Below are 26,726 nucleotides of genomic sequence, written 5' to 3' on the forward strand. Positions count from 1 at the left end.
CTTTCGTTTTTGCTTGATTCTTCCTTCTTGGGTGTGATTTCTCCAACGTAAGCAATTTTGCCTTTAAGCTTTGGGCTAACCGGTTTAATATGTCCTGCTTCATTATAAAAATGTCAAATATCACTCTTCCTATATCTACTATTATAGTTATTTTGCCTTACAAAGTAAGGGGGGCTATAGTCCCTTACATTGATATCCAGCTTAGTTGTAACGCCCCAAAAATCCAGGACTTGTAACTTTTTGAATAGTTTAGAAAGCTTTGAAATCATACAATAATCAAAGTTCAAATAGTACTTCAGCGGAAAATGATATTTTTAAAACAACAAGTCGATGGACCTTGAGCGCATTACAGCGTAAACTTTGCTTTGTCAAATTCCGCACAACTATTGAAATCAAATGGTTTTGAAATGTATTTTCAATAATTGAGAATTTGTTCATGGGATTTTACAACTCGTTATATTTGTTGAAACCAGAAGAAGTTTACTAAAACAGTTTTAGTAACTCAAGGTATAATAAAAAGAGAAATTTTGAAATACACTTTATACCAAATTTACCAACATGTCCTCAGGAGCGAAACGTTAGGGAAAGAGCTCTATCTTGATCTCATCACGCCATCGTGCCATCGCAGAGTGTATCACCTATACATCACTTGCACATAAAATAGGTCAGTTTCACTAAAAACTGGTAGGTGCACATACAGGACAATATTGAACATAATTAAGCAAAATAATTTAATATGTCAAGTAGACAGACAATTATATAGCAATTTAATTCCACCAGATTCACGGAGCAACTATCATGAGCACAATGCTAAAATTAGTACAAGCATTTTACTGGCACAAGTAGGCTAACTATTACAAGCAAAGAACTGCATAAGAAATTTAACTAGCAAAATACAAGGCTTCATCAACCACACACACACAATTCCATAAGTATTGAACCTGTTGTACACTATAACTTTCATACGTGCATAACTCAACAAATTGTGTGATCAGATTTAAATTATGTTTCGATATTAATTGGCCAAGTGGGTACGCACAAGGCACGACTCTAGAAACAGCCTAGACTAATCTGGGGGTTTATTATGCTATGTATTTTATGATAACCCGGATAGCTGACTGAGTCCGCACCTAAGGGGACGGTCAGTGACCAAGAGAGAAATCCCCAAAGCAGCATAGACAATGGATGCATCCCGAACATGGAGAGCTACCACCTAGGATAATTATGGTAGTCCCCTTCCCCTAACTCCGATGACTGGGGAAGCCGAGTCTTTTGCTCATCACTGCCTTTAATGGCTTATCCATCGTAGTTTTTGTACCTTCCCGTCCTCTCTCTTGACAGGAGTCAGCGGTTCAAATGAGTACATCAGGGGTAGTTAACTGAAGACCCATTCTACATACTCTGGTCTTTCGACCCAACTCGAGTATCTTGCCGGTGAAGGCGGAAATCATCACTTATTTAGGTGATCTCAGCATTTTGTTATTTGCACTCATCAAGGTTGCCACAACCTACTCATCCAATCATCGCAACGTAAGAAGACGTACTTGTAAAAAAGTATGGACGTACTTGTCAAAAGTACGACTACGATAAAAGGGATATGGTTTCACCAAAGAAACCCCAACAGATATTATCTGCATAAGAAGTAACACAACACAATTTGACAAGATAAGTCTTGAATTCGTTTCAACAATATTTTGCATATTTCATGATACAAGGTCGTCTTGGATCTTCGATCAACAAAGTACTTAACATGTCGTGCATGTCTAAAAGTACGCAACACTGAAAAAGGGAGGTGCGTAGGATTCTCAAAAGGAACACCCAACACACAACTTCATAACGATCCAAAGAATATAGGAGTGCTCATTTGGCACGATTCATCCTTAAAAGCCACAATGCCACATTAAATCATTCACACAAGGCACAACACTATCAATCTTGCATCCAAAATTTATCTTTGTATCGACATGCGACACTAGATTGATAAATGAAGAATGGGTCCTTTAACAGAACCCCACTCATTCATAAGGCTCATGCCCCTGATCGGGGTTATTCGAATTGGGTCGCAACTCGAATCGGGGTTATAAAATACTTCTCCCAAGTGTGTGGACCTGGGAGGACCCAAATGTGACTTCGCAATCCGACAGGACTTAAAACTTAACTTTGCAAAAGTTGTGCATTTTGAAGAGCACTGGGTTTGCAGAAGGAAATCCTCTTTAAAAGAACTATAGCGCACAAGAACAACTTCTAGTGTTTTGAAAACAACTGAAATCAGGTTAAGCACAAGACTACATTTATGTAAGTACATATTTACCATAAGTGTGAGCATATGCAGATTAGAACATGACAACAAACAACTCTTGACTTGCAATGCCGCACATCGAGCGAAAAGCACATAAGTAACACACGAGGTACCAAAACCATACCTTGACCACTTAGATAGGCAAACACATAAGGTCATAAGTAATACACGAGACACGAAGTCGTACCCCACTCAAAGGAAACGTGCAGGCAAAAATGGATGCAAGCAAACAAGGGCATATGTATTTCAAGAAATACAAAACCACACCTCAACTCATAAGCAACTATGCAAAATAATGATCGAAGAATGAAATTGTACATCGACCCATAGGAACGTACAAGCAAGTATATATGCAAGCAATTAAGGGCATAAGTATTGTAAAAAGTACGAAACCACCTTCAACCACATAAGCAGATACGCAAATTAATACTCAAAGAATAAAATCATGCCTCGACTCATAAATGTGAAATATGCAATGCAGAAGCAATATAAATCTAAGCATATCTAGCATGGGCATCTTAATTATTTCAACTTAAATAGGTTCATTTATTGTCCTTTGTGCGACTTTACCCTACCTCGGAATGTTGTGTAGCTGCGTACGCCTACGCGTGAGGATAATACGAGGGTCGGGTCGTGGAGCACGAACGGGGCCTATTGCGTAAGCTGCAAAGGTACGTTATCAGTATGCATTTGAATGAATAGGGAAAACGACAACAAAGGACTGGGGTCTCGGCTTCTCTGCAAAATAAGGCAGGGATCAACGGTCCCTGCTGAAACGAAATGGGGGTAGGGTTTAATGACCCATGCCGCCAAAGGAAACAGGTGCATGGGCCATCGGCCCCTGCCAGACGACTAAGAGAGGGGCAGGGGCCATCGGCCTCTGCTGGTTTTCCGAAAAGGGAGGCAGGAGCCGAAGGCTCCTGCTGGCTTTAAAGGAAGGGCAGGGGCCATCGGCTCCTACCAGAAAGAGAAATGGCAGGGGCCGATGGCCCCTGCTGAAAAAATGAGTCGAGGGAGGGGAGCGCAGGGGCCAAAGGCCCCCTGCGGCTTCCAAAAGAGGAGGCAGGGGCCAATGGCCCCTGTCGTTCATGGAGAAAAAAGGTAGGGGCCATCGGCCCCTGTTGGTCTTTAAAAGAGGAGGGCAGGGGCCAAAGGCCCCTGTCGGGCTTGAGAAAGAAAATGGCAGGGGCCATCGGCCCTTGCTGGGTTTTAAAAGAAGAGGGGTAGGGAGATAGGGGGACGACCGACCTCCTGTCGGTCGCCCGATCTCTCACAGGGAAGAGAAGGAGTAGACAGGGGCCCCGTAGACCCCCTGTCGGCCTCAGATGGATACGCAGGGTGCGGCAGGGGTCGTGCGCCGCCTGCCGGCCTCCCTGCGAACCTCTAAGAAGGGGGAAAAAGAGGGAGGTGAAAAGGGAGGGCACGGCAGGGGCCACCGGCCTCCTGTTGTGCCTTCCGGCGAGATGACAAAGAGAGAGGTGAAGGGAGGAGACGACGTACCTGGTGAGAGGATCGCCGGCGGTGGTTGCAGCAGCGGCGGCGATCGGACCAGCAGGAGGAGGCGTCGACAGGCAGACGAGAGAAGAAGGAGCGAGAGGAGGTGTCGGTCGGGGCTGCTGGCGAGGCTGTCGCCCTTAGGGAACGAGGAGGGGGAGGGCGGTGTATCGATCCTCTCCTCCTGTAACGCTCTTAAAGAGTTCGGGGAGGGGCGATAAACGAGGAAACCCTCAAGGGGTTTCCTTATTCTGCCGAGGGGTGGAGTGGCGCGGGTGAGGTGCGGCGCACAGGGGAGAACAAATCCTCCCTCTGTGTCGGGTTTTAAAACCCTGCCGATAACAGGCCCGGGTCGGGTCCTGACCCAACCCGACTCGGGTCCGATAATTTTTTTTTTTACGTGGGTTTTACATTAGTAATGACCAAAACATCTTCTCCCTTAGTAGTCATACCATGACGAGTCTCCTCTTAGCATACTTCAGCAAGAACATTTTAAAGAGGCAAAGCCAAAATCCTATGAAGGAGAGAGGACCTTACTTGTTCAAATTCTAGCCTTAGGCCATGAAGGAATTGAAAGAAGTGTTTTCTCTCAACTTGCTCTCTTCTAAGCTCAATATCTTTCTAAGCTCAGTGTCTTTGGTGACCACCCATTTTTGTTTAAAGAGAGTCAATTCGTCCCAAATAGGAGACAAAATACTAAAGAAATTATGGACATTCATTTCCCTTTGTTTAGTGGTTCTAATCTTGTCTTGTAGAAAATATTGTCTAGCAAGATCTTTTTGGGTATATATACCCTTAAGAAAGAACTATGCCTCATTGGCTTTTCTAAATTTAGCAATGTTAGCATGTATTTTTATGTCAACATTGTTCATGAATCATGCTAAAATCTTAGCATGATTTCTTTGTCAATCTTCTACCTATGATTAGTGTTCATAGATAGCTTTAACTTGGTCATCTCCTTCAAGGACCTTCTGAACACCTTCGATTTTGGTAAGCTTCAAAGAGTGTTCAAGACCAAGGTTGCCAGACTAGGAAGCGGGAAACGAAAGCGAGAAGCGATGCATTTTAAAATGTATAGGAAGCCGGAAGCGAGGAATAAAAAAAAGAAATATAAAACTTGAATGTGAATCACAATGAAACACAAATAAAAACTAAAGTAAAAGTGACTAATATTAAATTTCATGATTTTTTAGTGTAAGAATTAAATTTTTAACAAAATCTAAAAATGATGATTACCAATTTAGAGAAAGCACATGGAAATGAGTGAGAAGACTGAGAGAAAACGCATAAAAAACATGAAAAGTTGAGTAAGAGAACATATAAGATGAATAAATGAAGTGTGTGGAAAAAATATGAGAAGCGTGGGGGAATCGAGGTTCTCATCAAGTTTCGGAAGCGAGGAGTATTGCGCTTCCGAAGCGACTTTCCGAGAAGCAAGCTTCCCACCTATCTAAGAAGCTTCCGGTAACTCTGTTCAAGACTAGTGTCCATCATGAATCCCCAAAGTTTTTTGCATTTGAGGTGATTTTCTGTGGCCAAAGCCCACATCATGTAGTTGCATCCGTTGAGTTTAAAAGAGAGCTTCACTCTTGATTCATGCTCCATGACTAAAAAAAAAGGAGGATAAAGAAGAAGATGAAGCCAAACACTTTAATCATGAGAACACGATCCTCTTTCACCACGAACAAGGCCTCCAAGATCAAAAAGAACCCAAAGGGCTTTAATACCCTGTAATAAAATCCAAGTGCACAAGTGAGATGCAACAACTACATAAGAAGCTACTAATAGGCAAGATGTAAAGAGCCATAAAAAATACAAATAACTGTATTGATAATATGCTAAAAGCATTAAGGAAGAGGGGCTAACAGTCCCTATTTATAGACCAAAGAGGACCAACGGGGGGGGGGGTTCTCCCATAGAGCCATTGGGAGCTCCTCAACGGTCATATTTATGACCGTTGGGATGAGTCCCAATGACCAAAATGCCCTTGGTCAAATAATGAAAAGGAAAGGAATACATATATATGTATGTATACATTTTAACACACGATTGGTGAGAAGTTCAATTTCTTGGAAACACCTTCATTTTGGGTATTCAATTATTCACTTTGAGAACAGACTCTTCACAAAAAAAAAATTACACAAAATATAAAAGGAATGGGTGGAGCTGGAAATGATAATTGGAATCCAGTTCTCTTAAAGAACAACAATCCAAACAAAGTGAAGCAACCTAAAAAATGATTGGATTTTGGAATAACTTTAACATTGTTCAGTTTTGGTTGTTACATATGCCTTTTCACCAATTGAGTGGCATATTTGATACAATTTGTTTGTTTTCCACTCTTGAAATTTCATGTTGTGGTGGAATTTTCCTGTAGTTTTTATTAATATAATATGTTAAACCATTAGACCACTTCAACTCAAGGATGCTAGTTTTGAGTTCCTTTTAGACACCTATATTGATTAAACTGCTAGTTGTGAAACAATTATCTAGTTTTATTTAGAACCATCATTGTAGAAGTTTCTTAATTTCATCTTTTGTCCTGCAAAAACTTAGTTCTGTGGTTTTATCTTCTTCTAGAAAAAAGTCATGGCTGTATTGCTTTTTATCTGTTCTTTTGTGTTGGCTTGTTCTTTATGAAAACATGCTTCTTTAGTTTCTCTGCTGCTTCTTTTTTGGCTTTTGGAGTTGTTTATTATCTGCACATAAGGTTGGGAAAAAGGGCATACTGATTGTGTGAGAACTAATTTTGTCGTTCACCACTCTTTCTTCTTATACCCACTTTTTATATTGGGTGTCTCTCCTTCGTTTAGGTACTTTGTCAATACAAATGCTACAACCACATTTCGCTATGTAGTTTCAAGATACAAGGGGATGTTAACATGCGTCTCAATACAGGTAAACCATCTCGCTTGTACTTTCATTTTCTGCCTTTTCTTGAAGATATATGGTCTAGTTAGATTCTGTCAGTATCACACAATCAAGTCTCCACCTGTTCTCGTCTTGTGAAAGCTGACTGGTAGTTGTTTAATTTCTGCAACTAATTAGGGGACATGGCTGGGCAAATTTGGAGCATAAAACCCTATTCAGGTTGCACACCTGATCCATGTAAATGGGTTCATATGGCCCATACAGAGAATAGTTAGTATCATAAGCCCTTAGCAACAGTGACAATCTACAGGAAAGCCACACCAGCTTGTTTTAGCAGATCACAATTCTGTGGAGATAACTTAACCATGCCTATGTAGTGTATCTGAAGCGGTGTTATAAATATCATATCGTATTGTATGATACGATATGGTGTATTGTAGTATCGCTAGCCCATGTGATACGATAGACCCCCTTGAATGTGAAAATGCAGTATATCAGACCGCATTGTACGATACATGTATCATAAGATACAACTACTTTTTCACTTTTTGTGTTGAAAATTTTCAAGTGATTTATTTTGGATCCTTTTTCACTTTTAGTGACAACTTTTTGCATAAATGACTTTAGTGGAGTCATATTCACTTATTTCATAAGCTATGTGAATAAAAAAATAGAATTTTCTTCTTAATTTATTATGATTAGTAAAGGCAAAATGGAAGAGAAGTAAAAAAGGTATTATTATGAAAGAACACACATTATTAAACTCTTGTGCATATTATAATTAATGAAACCAATTAATAAATACATTATAAAACTTTATTTTTATGCTTACTACTTAGAAATGACATATTACTTTCTTTTTTTTACTCTTTAATGTTTAATTTCAGACTCTTTTGATATGTGCAATTGATACATTGTCATAACATTATAATTATAGCTTTTATATTTAATAATTGTTACATATTTATTCATGCTTATTTTCCATAATTAAGTTTACTTAGTATTGTTGTTTGGCTTCTTAATTGTGTTTTGTTTCTCTTTGTGGTCATATTTTTAATTTTTTTTGTTATGGATCCTTTCTTGCTCTAGGTCGATAGTGGATCTGCCCTAGTCAGGATCCAATCTGGAGGAGTCGCCCAACCGCAGGATCCATTCCATAGAAATCTGCCCGGCTTGGAGTCCTACCCATTCTGAGACTCTAGTGGGACGCCCCCATAGAATCCCATCTAGGATGGGTTGTGTTTGTACATTTACCCTTTTGGCCCTCTTGTAGTCTATAAATAGATGTGCCCAGTCTATGTATTTTTTCAATGAAGTATTTTGGCTCCTGCACCCTATTTTAGAATTCCTGTTTCTGAGAGGAAAACCCTTTCTCCCTCTACTCTTTCATATTTTCCCTCAGCAGTAGCCCACCTTGAGGAATCAATATTCTCCCTCTGCCATGTTGTTGGCCCTATTTAATGCAATGCCTAGCTAGATCGAGAACAAATTTCTCTCTTTGTCAGCTTTTCCTTGCCCCAAAGCTTTCTCGAGGCCGGATTTGTAGAAACTGCCCCTCCCTAGGGTCGGGTTTCTAATAGTGGTATCAGAGCACCGTTCCTGGGAACCATGTCGATCAGCCAACCAGAAGGACCGTTGGCAAGAAGGGCCCAAGCCCTTCATGGCTCCACATGACAAATCTTGTAATGTCTCGTAATTTGTGACCGTTGGGGGCAGTTCCAACAACTAGTTGGAGTTGTCCCATCGACACCTAATTTAAAGACAAAATAAAATACAAAAAATAAAAGAATAAAGTCAGCCCCTAATGGGATGACTACTATTACAATGTGAAAAGATCGAAATACCCCTAGTGGGCATTTCAGTTTACATACATTTAAATACACACATATATATACATATATAAATACATATATATTCGGTACATAATCTTAACAGTACGAACCCAAAAAATCGAATTGGACCTATAATGCCCTAATTCAACTTAGAACTAAATTAGTTTTGACCTTATAAAAACCCTGAAAAATCTCAAAAAAAAAATTACATACTTGATAACTCTAACTAGAAGACCAAATTCGGAGCCAGCCCTAAACCCTAGCCTAACCCTTTGCACAAACCGAAACCCGAAGTGGCATAAGTCTGTCCAACAAGCAGACAAGACATTACTTGGAGCCATGGTGACTCGTAGTGATCAAGGAGCACTAGTAATGGTGTCAGGACCAGAGTTACCAGAAGCTTCTTAGATAGGTGGGAAGCTCGCTTCTCGGAAAGTCACTTCAAAAGCGCGATACTCCTCGCTTCCGAAACTTCATGAGAACCTCGATTCCCCCACGCTTCTCCTATGCTTTGTACACACTTCATCTATTCTTCTTATATGTTCTCTTACTCAAATTTTCATGCTTTTATGTATTTTTTCTCACTCTTCTCACTCACTTCCATGTGCTTTCTCTAAATTGGTAGCCATCATTTTTAGATTTTGATAAAAATTTAATTCTTACACTAAAAATCATGAAATTTAATGAGTTACTTTTATTTTAGTTTTTATTTGTGTTTCATTTTTATTGACATTCAATTATTATATTTCTTTTTTTAATACTCGCTTCCGGATTCCTATACATTTTAAAATGCATTGCTTCTCGAAACTGTTTCCCGTATCGTTTTCTGCTTCTGCTTCTGCTTCCTAGTCTGGCAACCTTGGTCAGGACCCCATAACATAGATGCCAAATTACTCAAACTCATTGATTACATTAGAGCAAAACAGGTGCAAGATAAATTTGGCGAAGTGGCAGCGTGAATTTGCCAAGCAAAAAGCAAGAATGGATATGAATTACATCATTTATTTTGCAGATCTTCTATCGTTCTTCATGGGACCATGTGAAGATTGTCAGAAAATGAATCTTGTTTTCCATGATGCGAATCTTGCATTATTCTTTGAAGAGGCATAACTGAAGCACAACATCCCAATGCTTGTTGCGAGTGCACTGAAATACGGCAAGAGATCGATTCAGTTATAGTCAACATGAGTGTTGATCTGACCTTGTAAAACCCATAATTTTTAAGGATTATTAATAAATAAGAAACTCATTTTTTTATCTCCAAAGTAAAAATGTGTTTCTAGCTTTTGAATTTCATTTATTGATATATTACATGTTTATTTGTTCATTTATGGCCAATCAAGGTATAATTTGCATTTATAGAACTATTTTGGGCTATATATCACTATTTATATATAAATTATATTTAAATATATTTTTCATGGTGTTTGTAAATTATTAGAGTGTATTTGTGTGTTATGTGACTCTTGGTAATGTTTTATAGGATAATTTGTCATTTTTGGCTAATCTTAGTATAATTGACATTTTTGGAGTTTTTGATATTTGCGATCGCAAACAAAGGGTTCGTTGTATTACTTGGGTAACGGTCTTTACAGACTTTGAAATCCTCGATCTTTTGGGTTTCGATTCATTGTTCTTCACATTATTAAAGTTTCCTTAATTGAACTTGTAGAGAGCATGTTTAGGCACTAATTGTGTAAGCATGATGTTACAACCTATGTCACATGGGTGCGGGTGCGGGTGCGGGTGCGGGGATTCGGCACTTCCAAAAAACCCGGGTGCGGGGGTGCGGCAGGGGCAAAAATGTAAATATATATATAAGGGGATCGGGGTTTTTCTGCTGTCAGCTGCTGTCAGCAGCTGACAGCAGGTGTCTGTCAGCTGCTGTCAGCTGTGTCAGCCCTGACAGACACAGCCCTGACATGCAGATTTTTTTTAAAGACAGACAGCTGTCTGTTAGGGCCCTGACAACAGATTTTTTTAAAAAAAAAATTCAAATTCGCAGCCCATTTCACAGGGCAATTTTTTTTTAAAAAAAATCCAAAAAACAAATGGACCTAAATGATCCTGGGTGCGGTCAACGCACCCAGGATCGGGTTGACCGCACCCGGTGCCGCACCCGAACCCGCACCCGCGTCGAGTCGCGTCGACGCGGGTGCGGCACCCTGCTAGCCGAATCCCTGTGACATAGGTTACAACACAACAACAACAACAACGCCTTCATCCCAAACAATTGGGGTCAGCGATATGAACCAAAAAGAAAATCATTTTGGGTCCTCCACATGAATCCTTCTCCTCCACTCATTTCTATCCAATGTCATGTCCTCGGTGAGGTTCAAAGCATTCATATCCTTTCATATCATCTTCATCCAAGTCTTCTTAGGCCTACCCTGACCTCTTTTAGCTAATATATTTTTTCATTTCTCCATCCTTCTAACCGGAGCATCATTTTGCATAAGCATGATGTTGTTGTGCTAAATACTTTATTGAATTGCAAATACAAGTTATGCGCACACACCACATGCAGCTGTGGATATCTAGAGGTGCTATGGTTGGCTATATGTTTAACTGATTTGAGTGCAAGATATACTAAAAATGTGATACTTACGATAAGTATCAAAACAGTTATAAGCCAATGTGTATTGAATGCAATACAATGCCAAATGTAAATCGGGTAAATGCTCGTGGTAAGTATGTAATGCAAATGCATCACTCAATAAATTTATTTTTATTGTATGCAACACTTTTCTGCTCAGACATACCACTTAGTTGTGGATATCTAGGACTGTTGTGATTGTAGTTCGGAGATCATGCTGAACATGATTTGAATGTATGTGAATAGAAGTGATTTTCTTGTCGTAGTTCAGAGATCATGCTCGTTATGATTTTAGATAGCGGAATATGGAGTGTGTTTGTTGCAGGTACATGTTTGAGCATGCATTTGTGTGAATGAATGTTGCACAAATTGATGTGTTTGACATGATCATATTGAATGATAGTGTAAAATAATAATTGTATAATCATGTACGAAAGCATGAGCGATAAAATCATGTTCATGATAGGATTATGCAAACACCGTTATGCATGGACTGATACGTCCCGTGCTCTCATGAACGAACCATGATTTGTGTGAATGCTATCAATATATATATATATATACTATATTTGAGACACATTGTGCATGAAATGCTTGCTTTGCATATTGATTCATGTGGTGAAACAATGCATATATGACTTGAATCCTATGTGCATAACTCGAACTACGTAGGAATTACGTATGTTGAGGTTTAGTTGCTTCGTATTATGAAATGTGCATGTTTACGTATACATGCATAGAACTCATGTTTTGTATATGCATGCTTCGAGGTTCAATTTATGAAATGCAATGTTCCTTGTGGTGATGATATGATGCGTAGGATAATATGCTTCTGTATGATATGATTTAAATGTCACGTGATATGAAATTATGAATGCATGCAATAAATGTTTAAGTTCAATAGTGAGTTATGGTTCATGGAACCTTATTGGTTAAATGTGTGATTTTATGATTTAAATGTTATATGAAGTGATGTATATTGATTGTATACATGCTTGTGCCCGTGTTGGTGGCTATCAACCATTAGAGTGGTTAATTGTATTGATGCATGTATCACAATAGTTTTCACTGGATATGGTCGTTGAGGAATTGTTCCCAAGGGATTCTCTGTGAGGGTGTGCATAACCAGATCAGGTAATCCAGCTAGAGCGATAAGTTTTTGTGAGGAAGTCCATTGTCCAAAAGCGGGTAGCCCGCGAAGACGATATATTCTTGTGAGGAAGTGCATTGTGTAAAACCAGACAGACCATCTGTCTAGGGCGGTAACTCTTTGTGAAATTGTACATTTCTTAGACCAGGTGATCCAGCGTGGATCTTGTGAATATTTATATGATTAAATAAAATGTTATGATAAATTGTGATGATCTTTTGAGCTGATTGAGATAGTCAGTTATGAATCTATAGATTTGGCTTTTCTGTTGTAGTATGTCTTAGAATCTCCTCTTCAGCCTGCATTGAGAGAAATAGAAAGGAATAGAAGAGGAAGAGACTGCGGTAATGAAATCGTGACCTAAGGATTGTATTAATATTTGAGTGTACATTGTGGATTCAGATCTAGTATAATATCCAGACCTGGAATAAAAAAATACAAAGCTATACATTAATGGACTCGGGTCTGGTATAAGATCCAGACTTGAAACACACACACTTTTTTCACCCCCTCTCAAGTTGATCATGGTTCTGAACCATGAACAACTTGCCTTTAAGAATCCAAAATGTCTCAACTTGTCTTTCGGTGTTAACAAATTCAGGCTCAATATCTATTTCTTCAACCTTTTGTCTCACAAAATGTTGGTCGATCTCACTATGCTTAGTGTGACTGTGGTGTAATGGTTTAAATGACATTGAGAGCACTTTGATTGTCACACAGCAAGGTTGAAGGAGAGATCGTTTTTTCCACTTCAGTTAGTAAATGCCTAACCCATGTGACTTCAGCAGTAGCGGTAGCTATGGATCTATACTCAGCTTCAGTGCTTGATCTAGCAACAACCTTTTGTTTTCTACTACTCCAAGAGACTAGGTTTCTCCCAATAAAAACACAATATCCCGACGTAGACCTTCGCTCATCAGGATCTCCTGCCCAGTCTGCATCACAATATACAGTAAGTTCACGCACATTCTTACTAGACGACTGTGGAGAATATACCAAGCCATCTCCAATGGTCCCTTTCAGATATCTGATTATCCTCTTAACTGCCTCCATATGTCTAGTACGTGGTGCATGCATAAATTGAGACACTTGATTGACTGAATAAACAATATCAGGTCGAGTAAATGTGAGATACTGCAACATTCCTATTAGACTGCGGTATCTGGTGGGATCCTCATACAGGTCTCCATCATGAGTACTTAATTTTTGGTGGAGCACACTAGGAGTTGCTAAAGGTTTGTAATCTTTCATACCTGCCTTGCTGAGAACATCTATCGTATACTTGTGCTGAGTGAGAGTCAAGCCATGAGCCTGGCTATCGACTTCTACACCAAGAAAATAGCGCAAGACTTTGAGATCTTTCATTTTGAACCTGTCCTAATAGGTCTTTTACTTCTTTGATGTTATCCTCAGAGTTTCCTGTGATAACTATATCATCAACATAAGTTAACAATAGAGTGATCACATTCTTTCTTCTAAAAATAAATAATGAGTGATCCAGTAGGGAGCGTGATAATCCATGCTTCTGAATCTCAAGGGAGAAGCTGTCAAACCAAGAGCGAGATGTTTGTTTTACGCCATAGATAGCTCTTTTTAGCCTGCACACATGTGTTTTACAATTTTTCTCTTGCTATCCACGGGATTGTTCCATGTAGACTTCCTCCTTCAAATCCCCATGTAAGAAGGCATTCTTAACATCAACTTGACTCAGCTTCCATCCATATTCAACGGCCAGTGAAAGAACAATTTGAATTGTTCCCATTCTCATCACTGGACTGAATGTCTCATCATAGTCTTGTCCTGCTTCTTGAGTGAATCCTTTTGCAACCAGTCTCGCCTTATATCATTCAATGGTTCCATCTGATTTATACTTTATTTTGTAGACCCATTTACATCCAACAACATTTCTGTCAGGTGGTCTGGGGACGATTTCTCAGGTTCCACGTTCATGTAAGGTTTGCATTTCATCATTCATGGCTTCTACCTATTTGGTAGAAGTAGCTGCCTGATAGTACATGATAGGTTCATCTTCCTTATTCCAAGCAGATTAAGAAGAGTTGAAAGTCCAAGGAGAAATTGTTATAACTGACCCACCTATCAATAGGATGTCGCATGCGATTGGATCTTCTGACCTCAAGAGTATGAGAGGAAGTAGGTGCAGCTGTTGAGGTGTCATTTGAAAGATTTGGCGCTATTGTTCTCTGTCTAGAATAGCAAATGCCCTTGTATCTGCCCGATACAGATGAAATTTCTTCCCCATCCTGTAATCTCGATGTGCCAATAGTCTCAGATATTTCTTCTTCTTGTTGTCCACAATCTGGAGAGCAAACTTCATTGGAACTAGCAAAAAGTTCTGAATTCAGCCAAGGATGATAAACTTCGGTGGTGGTAGAGGGTATATCCGTTGTGCCAGTTTTGTGATCAAAATTGTGTTCATCAAAGATGACATTTCTTGAGATTTTGATACGTCGGTTGACGGGATCATAACATCTATATCCTTTGTAGTCTTCGGCATATCCTACAAATCTACACTTTTGAGCCTTATCCTGAAACTTGTTTCTTAGGGACCGATCAATATGCACATAACAAAAACATCCGAAAGCACGCAAATCATGATAACTAGGATGAGCTCCAAAAAGACAGTAATAGAGAGACTTATTTTCTAGATCAACCATAGGCAATCTATTTATCACATGTACGGCATAATGAAAAGCTTATGTCCATAGATTAATGGGAAGATTGCTATCATGGATCATACTCATAGCACTTTCAACGATATGCCTGTGTTTTCGCTCAACAATTCCATTTTGTTGAAGGGTGTGCAGGCAGGACACCCTTCTTCTTATCCCATTATTTTGAAGAAAAGAAATAAAGTCACTAGATGAGAACTCTCCACCTCCATCACATTGGAAGAATTTGATGGACTCGGAGAATTGATTTTTAACTAAGGAAAGAAAGTTTTGGAACAAAAGGAAAATTTCTGACTTATTTTTTATGAAATATATCCAGGTGTATCGAGAGTAGCTATCAATAAAGATTAGGTAGTATCTGCTCCCAGATCCAAAGGCAGTTGGGGCAGGTCCCCATACATCAGAATATATTACCTTAAAAGGCTTTGAAGCTCTCTTATTAATAGAATGGAAAGGCAATACATGACTTTTGCATAAAAGACAACTGGAACACTTCTGACTTTTCTCATCCACATTGAGACTTTCTTTTGGAATGAGGTTATTAGAAACAAGTTTTTCAATAAAATGACTACCACAATGTCCTAATCGACTATGCCATAAGGAAGGCTTATTACATTCAGAAATACTAAAAACATTTGCTGAAGAGAAGGAACATGACTCTAATGAAGGCTTCGAATCCAGATGAATAGGGTGGACGGGATGACATGGAGCTTCTTCAAAGACATACATATTGCCTCGTCTATTTCCTTCAGCGAATGTTTTCCTCAAGCGAAGGTCCTTGACCTGCACAGAGAAGGGAGTGAATTCGACTGAATCATGATTATCATCAACAAGCTTAGAAGCAGAGACTATTTTTCTTGATATTTGGAGCATGAAGGACATCAGTAAGTTCAAGAGTAGAATATGACATAAGAATGACAGATTTTCCAACATGAGAAACAGGATGATAGGATCCATCTCCAGTGACAATTTTACTTTTGCCAAAATAAGGGATAGGTTTAGAAAGTTTACATGCATCACCAGTCACGTGAGTTGCTGCCCCTGAATCAACGAACCATGTGCCTTGATCATTCTGCTTTAATTTCAATTCTGACAGGGCAGATATTAACAAATCTCTAATCTCTCCATTGTCTCTGATATTAGTGGGCTTTCTTTTTTGTTCTGTTTGTGGAGTCTTTCCTTTATTTTCAGGGTTGTGCCAACAATTTGCCTTGATATGCCCCCTTTTGTTACAAAGGAAGCAAGTGGGGATTGGCTTTTGTCCCTGAGTGTGAGTCAAGATATTTGGAGTGGGAAGCAATCCGCGTCCTTCGTGTTCATTTCGCCCTTGTCCCCCTCGCCTTCGTCCTCGACCATAAGTGTAACGCCCCAAAATTTAACTCATATTTTAAGGATTTTTTTTTATAACAGCGGAAACAATTAATAATTTCAAGGTTAAGCATTCTGGAACGATACAAGGAAGTAAGGCAAACCACACCATTTATTTTCATTTCAGAAAAAAAAACTTATGAAATTAAACATCAGAGTTTTCACATTATGAGTCTCAAAACAAAGATTCCAATCTGAAAGAAAGTAGGACAACCAGGGAACAAGTAGGTCAAATCTTGGTCAACGCCTCATCCTGCGTTGCTCATAGCTCTACTCTTCACCTGAAATTTGTAAATTTAAAAGAATTAGACTACATCTGTCTAAGTAGGAAATCTATAACTTTTGATGCAGGTATATCATGAATCTAGTATGTGATGTGGATGTCCTGTGTGATTTTCAGCATATACATAAGCAAGTAAGTAGATTATGCAACAATAACAATAGTTATGTACATGACCAAGTAAGCAGTTATGCAACAACAACAGTGGTCATGTACATGAGCAAGTAAGCAGTTATGCAATAACAATAATATAGCAGGTAAGGCATTAAGCAAATAAGGCATATTCTGCAACAACAATAACAGTAGCATGCATAACATTCATGTAACAATCACATTATGAATTCAATTATCTCATATCTACACATTTTAGGATTTCGTTTCATCACAAGCTCAAAACATGTTGAAAGATTATGAAATTGTCTCTCTAGTAACTCCACTCACTGTGATACCTAACTGTTCTAAATAGTGTTTATATTATCTTATCTCGCGGGTACACACGGGCCGAGGCAACCATCACAGAATAGAACGTTCGGGGGTATATTATTCAAGGTTGTTTTATTAACCCGAACATTCTAACTGAGACTGAAATTCCAAGGGAGCAGCCAGTGACCGAGAGAATCTCCCAAAGGCCAAAACCAAAACAGAATGCATCCCTAACTTCTGCAGAAGAACAAAAAGCTACCACCTAGGACATATTGGTAGTCCGGGTCCCCCAACTCCGAGGACTGGGGACCAACGAGTCACTTTAGCTTAAAACAGATAAACATATGTCCCCGGAGTTTTGTGCCACCTACCCTCTCAAAGGTAAGTCCAAGAACTAAGTGGGTTAATCTTTTCATTTAATTAACTTCCCAAGGTATCGGGGCATTTCCCCAAACCTTCTACTACCATATTAGTAGATTCCCAACCTTAGTCATGTTAATAAGGTATAACACATTCTGCCCCCTTCTTTCTTTCTTTTTATTGACAAACCCACTCAAAGTGCTCCGGTGCCTTTAAACCAGTCAAGCACAAAAGTTAATATTTATGTGGGTATTAACCTTTTAAACTCGAGTGCCACGGTGAAACCTTTAAGTAAAAGGTTTGGTGATTCACGTGCCAGCATTAAACCATAATAATTACACGTAAGAGAAAATTATCCTTATTCATCTATCACTACCATGGTTTACTTAAACTAAAAGAGTAGTCAAAACTTTCTCTGTCACGAACCATCATTAACTTGGCTCTGTCCTTTATAAGCATCAATGGAAATATAAAATTTAGTAAAATGATAATTGCCACATTCACAAACCCACTATTGATAATTCATTAATGCTAGATTGAATTTTCATGCATACTGTTTACAAAATGTTACATGCGAAGCAGGCATCTCATAACTATCTTGAAATGTTTACAATTTGTTGAAACTAGCATATGTTGTCTTTATATACCACATGCAAAAACATAGTATTTTGATGTATGTCACAATATAGGCATATCTAGTACATTCTGTAAGGTCCATGGCTCATTAAAGCAGTTGGGTATATCCCACCATGTAAGCTCCAACATTGGTAGTTTTCTACTTTCAGGATTCAGAGTACTGTGTTTATTGATTTAGTTGTATATTTCATCATTTTCAGTCGAATTTGAGAAGCCCTTGACCTATACATGCATACGTTTGTTGATATATATTCTAGCTTGATTGTTTGAGTCTATGAATCTGCGCATAAATTTTCAGTCTAGAGATCCCGAATATTGTACTATCTCATTAAAAACATGAATCTTAAGCATGTTACGGTGAAACCTCACTTCAACAAACAGACCTAAAGAAACATTCTTGCTCTATGTTTTCCTTGGCAACTGAGAAGGAATAAGCCATAGCGTAACGAAAGAAAATCATGATTTCATGAAAGTCGACAAACAAAATTTCTGTTTTGCATCAATATGCTACCTTTTGACCACAGGGTGCTGCTACAACCACGAAAGTAATAATACTAGCTAATTCAACAAAATTCAATGTTCCTACAGGGAAATCGACATCCAATAGAAATTTCATTTTATGATAAACGGTACAATGGCTAATGGAGATACTAAGACCCAATATTCCACATTTTAACCAATGCTATAAGTATGTCTGATTACACTTATTGGATCCAAAGAGCTTGCAAGTTGAGAAAATTTTATCAGCACAACATACATTCATATAAACCTACTAAGTCGGATCACCTACGCATGCCCAACAGAATTTTTTTCCCTTTTTTTTTAACCGAAACGAACCCTATAGCAGGCATCGAAAAACCTCTCTCCATTTTACAGAAATGTGAAACGCAATAGTCCCCTTTACCATAACAATCCGAAACCCCCAAATTGTAGATTTGGGGTTGACAGAAAACCCCAATTTGGGGATTTTCCCCCTTTTCTCGCGATTAGGGTGTCCCGACAACCCTCATCTCATGCTCGACCCATAGCATACCCAAAAAAAAAAGAAATAGAAATCCTACCATTTTCCGGCGAAGAGGTTGCGGCAACCACGAGAGAAGATCGGCGTCTCCTGGCAAGGGCTTCGAGCTGCAGGCCGGAGCTTGGAGATCGATCCGAATGGTAGAGAGGAGTCGAGGGGGAGGTGAAGATCGAGTGGGAGAGGTACAGAGAGATGAGAGGCAGAGGGAGATGCAGAGGGCGGACGAGGGGTGGGACCCCCCCCCCCCCTTTTGAAGAGGAGTGACCCCTTCCCCCTCCTTCCGAAAAGGAAGGAGGGCGAGCTTTTCCCTTTGGCGGCTTCACGCCGCAGCCCCCCTTTGCCAAAATCGTGTTAGGGTTCTTTCAGAAGCCTAACCCTGATTTTCCCTCTTTATCGCTACTCATAACGCGACCCGTGTTCGGGTCTGAAACCCGCGACCCGCACTCAGGATCCAACCGTGTGTTGGATCCGGGTCTTGTTTAAAAATGTGGATCCATAATTAGATCCAAATCCCTACCTAATGATATATTTTTATTTTTATTTTCTATTTACGTATATATATTTAATAGGTTTATATGTATAAGAGGTAGCACTTAGGTTTGGGTTCTGGATCCGAAACTTGGATTTGTGCCCAAATCTGCCCATATTACGCCTAAAATATTAAAATTTTTAATGGAAAAAAAATGTGGTTATTACAATAAGTCACTTCTGTGGCAAAAACTTCTTAGGAATTTGCATGAGCATGCGTTTCTTCAGAAAATCCCTTCAAAGTCATTTCATACTAAATCAATTTAGCTCGCAACTCATCAAAAGTAGGAAGAGTAGGCAGACACAATAGTGAAGTGACGATCATATTGTAGTCGGGTCCCAATCCACTGAGAGTTTGTTGCACCATATCACTGTCACTCACGGCACATCCTATGATTGCAAGTTGATCTGTGATAGTCTTCATCTTGTTGAGATATTCCATGATGGTCGTGAAATCTTTTCTCAATTGCTGAAATTCCCTCTTGAGAAAAACCATCCTCGCCTGTGAAACTTGTGAAAACGTCTAGACCAACTTCTCTCAAAGTTGCAGGGTTGTACAGTTGTCGGGGATTGCAACAAGAACCTCTTGAGACAATGTAGAAGTGATGTATGCAACTACTGATTGATCTTTCCTTTCCCAGGTGAGATATTCTGCATATTTGACATACACAATTGAACTCACCTTTATATCATCTTTCTCTTCTCTCGTAACAAATTCTGGTGGGACTGGAGTGGTTCCATCCAGGTGACCTAAGAGACCTTGGATCCTTATAAAAAGTATCATTTGTCTCTTCCAAATTAAGAAGTTTGAGGTGGTTAACTTTTTAGAAACAAGTTGATTGAGGAAACTTGAAGAGAGACTCGATTGAGAAGAATGAGAATCCATGGAGGAAGAGGAATTGAACAAGGATATTCGAGTGTTCACGGAGTGCCCAGTTTGCTGCCAAAAAAAATGGCTTGTCGCACCTTTTTTTTTTGGCTGAGCAACCTTCGAGGAACTAGCGTAGATTCAAAAGAGAATCAGATCTGAATTTTCCCTTCCTTCCCTCCTTTTTTTTTATAAAACTGAGATTGACGCAATAGGAATTGAAAACTAATTGAAAACTGAGATTCCTCACACGTTGAACAAAAGTTGAAAACTAATTGTGTTTTCAGATATGGACAAAAACAGATGAAGATAACGTTGACAGACAACTGTTAATTGAGTACCAGTTGTGACAACGAGAAGAAAATATGCCAAAAAGATGAGACACTTGGTAGAAATGAAAGCAAATTAAAAAGATGCTGTTAAATATCAGATCTGAACAACAAAGGTTTAATTCCAGCCCAGAGGGTGATGCTTTTATAATGAGATCCCCCCCCCCCCCCCCCCTCTTGTAGGGCTCTCTAATAGGGGCTGGAGATAGGACTTCCCATATGGGAGTCCATCTTCCAATGCCCTTTCCTAATCCTCTAGATTTTCCATGTTGACTTTTCAAACCTCTTTCCTTATTCCTTAATTCTTACTTTTTCTTTTTATTTTTATTTTTTTTACTTCTTTTTAATTAGCCATTGGGTCCTTCTAGAAACCCTAATCAGCTCATTATCTCACCCAATAAATTTCAGAATATGCTTATTTTAATATTAAAATAATTAAATAATAATTATTTATTAAATTCTCAAAAAAAAATAGAGGGTACCTGTAAAACTTGAAAATTTTATAAAATTTTGCAAATTGGGCCTGGATCCAAATTACAGATCCAGGACCCATAAAGGGGTTTTTTCGCGTACATTTACCTCGTAAATTTGATATATACGTATAAGTACAATAATTTTTAATTTATTTAATAATTCAGAGAATGATCATTCAATTAGGGTGCGTAGATGGGTATGGGATCCATATACCGGATCCATGTACATATATATATATTTATATATATCTAAATATATATATATATATGTGTGTGTATAATCATAAATAAATAATATTAATATGGGTAATACTATAGAAATATATATATATATATATATATATATATATATATATATTAAGCGGATTCGAGGATCCACAGTTGGATCCACTTGGATCCAACTTGCGGATCCATTTTGGTGGGGGTTAAGATTTTATAAAATGTGAGATTCAAAATGAATAAAATTTTTATGTTTTTAAAATTTTATCCAAGGATCCACAGTGGATCCATTTGGATCCACTTGTGGATCCATATTTGTTTTGGGGCCGGGTTACGGGTCCCGAGTTCGGACCCGAGCCCCACCCCATGACAGTTTTTTTTTAAAAAAAAATAAGAGGAAAGGGCACCCGATAAGGGTTGCCCGATCCTGTTGTAACAGGAAAAGGAAAGGGGAAAAAGGGGGGGGTTACGCAGGGCGTAACCGACCTCCCCCATCTCGGCGATAAAAAGGGGAGGCAGAAGAGGGGGTCTCACCCTCTTCCCTCATCTCCCTCGCGTCTCTCTCAGTCGGTGCGCGCGCCGGTGGAGTTCGAATCTCGCCGACGAGCTGCGGTCAGCCACCACCGAAGGCCACGGCAGCAGTGAGGAGCATCAGCCGCGACCCTGCTTTCGCGATTGCCGCCGGGGATCGCCGGAGAAATCTTCAATAAGGTACGGTGCTTCTCGGATTTCGGGTGAGGGATCGAACATAGGTTCGATTCCATGTGGGGGATTTGAGAGTAGGATTTGGGGTTTACATCAACCCTAAACCTAAAACCCCAATTCGGTGATTTGGGGGTTTCGGATCTTTCCAGGTGTGGGGTGTTTTTCCTTTGTTTTGGTTGGATTGTATATTGGTTATCTCCTAAACTTAGTTCAGATTTAAGATAGTTATTTTATTTGGGTGGATGTCAATATTTAGACCTACTATTCCTTCTCTTGATTTGGAATTGAGGCATGATATGTGTTAAATTCTGTTTGGGGTTATCGTTCTGGCGAATTCAATATAAATATAATGTGCATTGAGGGGTGACCGGCCCAGCCGACCCAATCGGCTGGGTGCTGTGCATCTTTTGAACCAGGCCATAGCAGGCCCATCTGACCCAGTTAGCTGGGAGCTGGCCTCTAACTCGATTGAAAAAAAAAAAAAAAAAAAAAAGGGAACCCTGGCCATGTCCCAGGCTGGGGCAAGACAGTATGAACGACACTAGTTCCTCGTTGCTTGGTGTGTGATTCACACTTTGTTTTCATTTTAGAGCACCAAGGGGGCTTTAAAACTTATATACTGAATATAGGTTTAATATGAAAAACATTTAATCTGCACATTTGAACTTTGTACTACCTGTTTATGAAATTACTCAATGGGTATGGGTTGGAAACTCTTAATGCAAAGGTATGACCATCTGGGACCTCCTCAGGTATAGTATTAGGTTCACCAATTTGAGTAATCATTAGAGGTATATTTTGATAAAATAAATATCGGTTAGTGATAATTGCCCACACTATTATGTTATGATCAATTTGTGTTAATCGAACAGTCTTTTAATGTTAACAGCATGCCTCTATACAGTTGTGTCAATGGAATACCTTGGTGTATGCTGACCAGTTAAAGGAATTGTATACCCTGTTACATTCTGATTATCATACCCCATTTTTCTAGCATACCCTGTTATCCTCTGCAGTGGAACAATATTGCAATAGTAGGGCCTGCTTTCGCCATACTGACTTTTATTGCACCATTATGAAATTTTTTCATAGCTTTGATTTTCTTGAAACAGTAGGAATTGACTTCACTTGATTTAAATAACATTGACTATTGGATTTTGTATTAGGTTACACCAGATCGTTTACTTTTCCTTATGAATGAGTGATATAGTTTCTCTTGAATGTCTTGTAATGTCACATTGTGATGTGCCAAATCGGAGGACAGCATTATTAGGTACACATAGCCGACCTCCACTCTTTTGAACAGTTCCCCATTCATATTCGGTAAACTGGGCACAACTGTTATCATTGGAGAATGGGTTCATTAGTATTTACTGTTAGGCAATATATGAATAAAATGAAGCATGACTAACTAGTATACTTTTTAGTAATTAGTAATGGGTCAGTTGTGTATAACAGTGCTCATGTTACACTGTTTAGGGAGAATGGATACATGAAACTGAAATTGTACATATGGAATGGATCTTGCTTGTATGCCCCTAGATGAACATTATATTTTTGGCTAGAATCCATGTGTTATTTAAAAGCTTGTGTATTGGATTGAGAGAAAACACTTGCCGTGAAGGTTATGCTTTCACTAACTGTTATGGTTTTATTATGTGATGCTCCGATGGCCAAATTGGACCATCAGCGGCCTGGAGTGCCGTGGGTTGGTTTTCTTTTAGTTATGTTTCTAAATACATCACTTGACACATTACTACACTGCTCTAGTGGTGGTTACGGGCTGGAGTCCCGAATGGGTCCCCTCAAGGGAGGATGCGGGGTTTTCACTTTACTTTTGCATAGGGTGTTGCAAACTTAAAGAAATTGACTTAATTAAAAATATAATGAATAAGAACAGTGTAAATTTACTTTCTGGGATATCTCATCTGGAGTATGAGAATCTTGGATATCCGGTCTTGGGGAGACTGTAAGGATACAAAAACTCCGTGTGCGTTGTTGCCCCTGAACCCGATATTGAGGTTCTTCTCCTGGCCACGGTTTTAGGGAGAACCCGCCACTTTACCCGGGAGTGGTGTGTTAGTCACAGCTGTGAGTTTATGGTACCAAGGAAGTGGCACTTGTGGGCGTGGGGTGTCCCTTGTGTCCCCGACATTAGATGTGGAGGTCTAATGTTCCGATGGATGGTGTTGTTTCCTGATATCGGTCGAGGGCTAAGTTGGAACCCAGTAATAAAATACAAATTGTGTGTTAAGCTACCCTGGGAACCTACTTGACCTCGGGGTTTGTACCCGTTTGGTGTATCCGCGGGCCACGGTAATTAAAAAGAGGAACCTAAAGATATGTGCATCTAATAGGGCATGCATGTGGAAAGATGAAACTTAAATGAAAGATAACAGAAGAAATCATGCATTGCACATAATCATGCATTTTTCTGTTATGCATTAGATCATGCATGATTGAATCATTCTTGATATCATGACATCATTTGGTGGTAGCATATGATTTACTTTGTGAAATCATGCTGAAAGGTTTGATCATTTAGTTATCAATATATGACACTGTTTACTGTTCTTGACTAGTGAGTAAATACAAATATTGATAGTTATGGATATTTAGATGTTGCAAATTTTACTTAAGCACTCACTCGAATCACTGCATGAAATCTTATCCATGTTCTTTCTCTCACCTGGTTTCTTTAGAAGTAGCTGTGCTCAGAATTTTGGTTCTGACACCCTACTTTGTTGGTTTTTCACAGGAAATGGTGAACAGTGAAGTTGGACATGCATCTGGGATGGATGAGTTATACTTGGACTTGTCAGCTTCAGTAGAGGACTTAGTGGCTCTATCTTTTGCCTTTTAGTTCTTTTAATTTCTGAAATCGTAACTTTACTTTCTGTTGAATCAAACACTTTATTTGGAGATTAATTCTTAAATCATAAATAAAGGTATTGGTTAGTTTATGGATGATAATTGCAAGTTCTTTTGTGGCTGTCCAGTTGGAATTGGAACTGTGAGGACCCCGGGTCTCTGGGAAGTTTTCCGCAACTAAAAAAAAAAAAAAAAAATCCGCATTTTTCAAAAGTAGGAGTTGGGGTCGTTACAGGTTTGGTATCAAAGCTACCACGAATACTTGCAATTTTATCGTCTTTTAATGTTTAATTTTCATAAATGGTATGTGAGTCCTGTCCTGAAGCGTCGACAAGTTGTGACTCGTCCTCCAGAGCAGTCTTCTTCACTGGTATGTTGCTTAATACTTTTGCTTACTTTATATAAGTCCTGTGTGATATGTTACTTAAAAAAAAAAAAAAAATTTGATGTTATTTGGTGAGGATTAAAAATCTGACGCGATTCGGGAACGAATACTGTTCGTGATCAGCCCTAAAGGGGTAGTATCAATAATAGCCTAATTTTGAAAAAAAAAAAAATTGGTGCATTGTAGATGTCGCACTATACCCGTAGAGGCGCTTCGTCTTCTGCTGCTGCTCCCACGAACTGGCAGGAGGAAAGAGATTTCATGATGGAGACCATCCATACCCTGACAGAGACTATGGCGGCACAAGCTGCACAAACGGCCCAAGCAGCACAGGCTGCACAGGCAGCTGCACAGGCAGCCGTGCAGGCAGCGACTCGTGACCCTCCGGTCAACATCATTCCCAACGCAGGTGGCGTTTCGTTCGAGAGGTTTCTGAAGTTGGACCCGCCTTCCTTTTCAGGAAAGGCAGACCCAGAGGCTGCCGAGAGATGGGTCGAGGAGATTGAGCGGGTGTTTGACGTCTTGCTTGTCCCTGAGGAGAGAAAGACACCCTTTGGCTCGTACCGCTTAAAGGGCGATGCCATGAACTGGTGGGACACCCTGCGAAGGGTGAAATTTGCTGATTGGGATGAGATTCCTTGGGAGACGTTCAGGGAGGAGTTTCTGGACGCCTACTTTCCCCCTTACGCCGAGGAGCAGATGCAACAAAGGTTTCTCGATCTGACTCAGGGGACCATGAGTCTAGTGGAATACACTACTAAGTTCCGGAGTCTTGAGAAGTATAGCCCAAACCTCTTCAAGAATGAGAAGGCAAGGGCGGCTAGATTCGTGCGTGGACTGAAAGACGGGTTAAGGACTCGTGTGCTCGGGGGTCGTCCTTCTACCCTGGCCGAGGCGATCGAGTCGGCCACCGTACTGACCGAGGATTGGGAACGATCCAAAGGTAGTTTTCAGAAGAAGGGTGGCAGCGGAGGAGGTCCTTCAGGCGGGATCAGGAAGAATCCTCCAGCAGGAGGGGGAGTGCAGAACGGGAAGAAGCAGCGGACCTGGGAAGGGCGACAGCAGGGCGCGCAACAGGGCCGACCTCAGCCGCGGAGACAACAGGGGAAGGCCCAACCGGCATGTCGCAGATGTGGCAAGAATCATCCATTAGGTTTTTGCCCATCGTTTAAGGGGGTATGCTATCAGTGCCAACAGCCAGGGCACATTGCCCCCTTCTGTCCGAACAAGCCTGCGGTTCCGGGTGGACAGCCGCAACAACCACAGCAGCAAAGACCTCAACAGCAGCAGGGTCAGCGCAAGACCAATGGACGGGTCTACGCAGCGAC

The 26,726-nt window shown here is 39.8% G+C and overlaps 1 protein-coding gene across 5 annotated transcripts in view; it reads left to right on the forward strand.

Annotated features, from left to right (window-relative positions):
- LOC149844924 (phosphoglycerate kinase, cytosolic-like) overlaps nt 1-26,726 on the forward strand; it is a 138,653-nt gene that overhangs the window by 89,994 nt on the left and 21,933 nt on the right. For 3 of the 5 annotated variants that reach the window (XM_089995374.1, XM_089995377.1, XM_089995375.1), the window contains exon 11: nt 6,607-6,691. The exons of the other annotated variants lie outside the window; for them this stretch is intronic. In XM_089995374.1, coding sequence (XP_089851500.1) covers nt 6,607-6,691 — 85 coding nt within the window. The remainder of the gene's footprint in view (nt 1-6,606; nt 6,692-26,726) is intronic. 5 annotated transcript variants of the gene reach the window in all.

The sequence above is a fragment of the Nuphar pumila genome, chromosome 2 (assembly GCF_984573655.1).
Source record: "Nuphar pumila chromosome 2, dmNupPumi1.hap1.1, whole genome shotgun sequence".
NCBI lineage: Eukaryota > Viridiplantae > Streptophyta > Magnoliopsida > Nymphaeales > Nymphaeaceae > Nuphar > Nuphar pumila.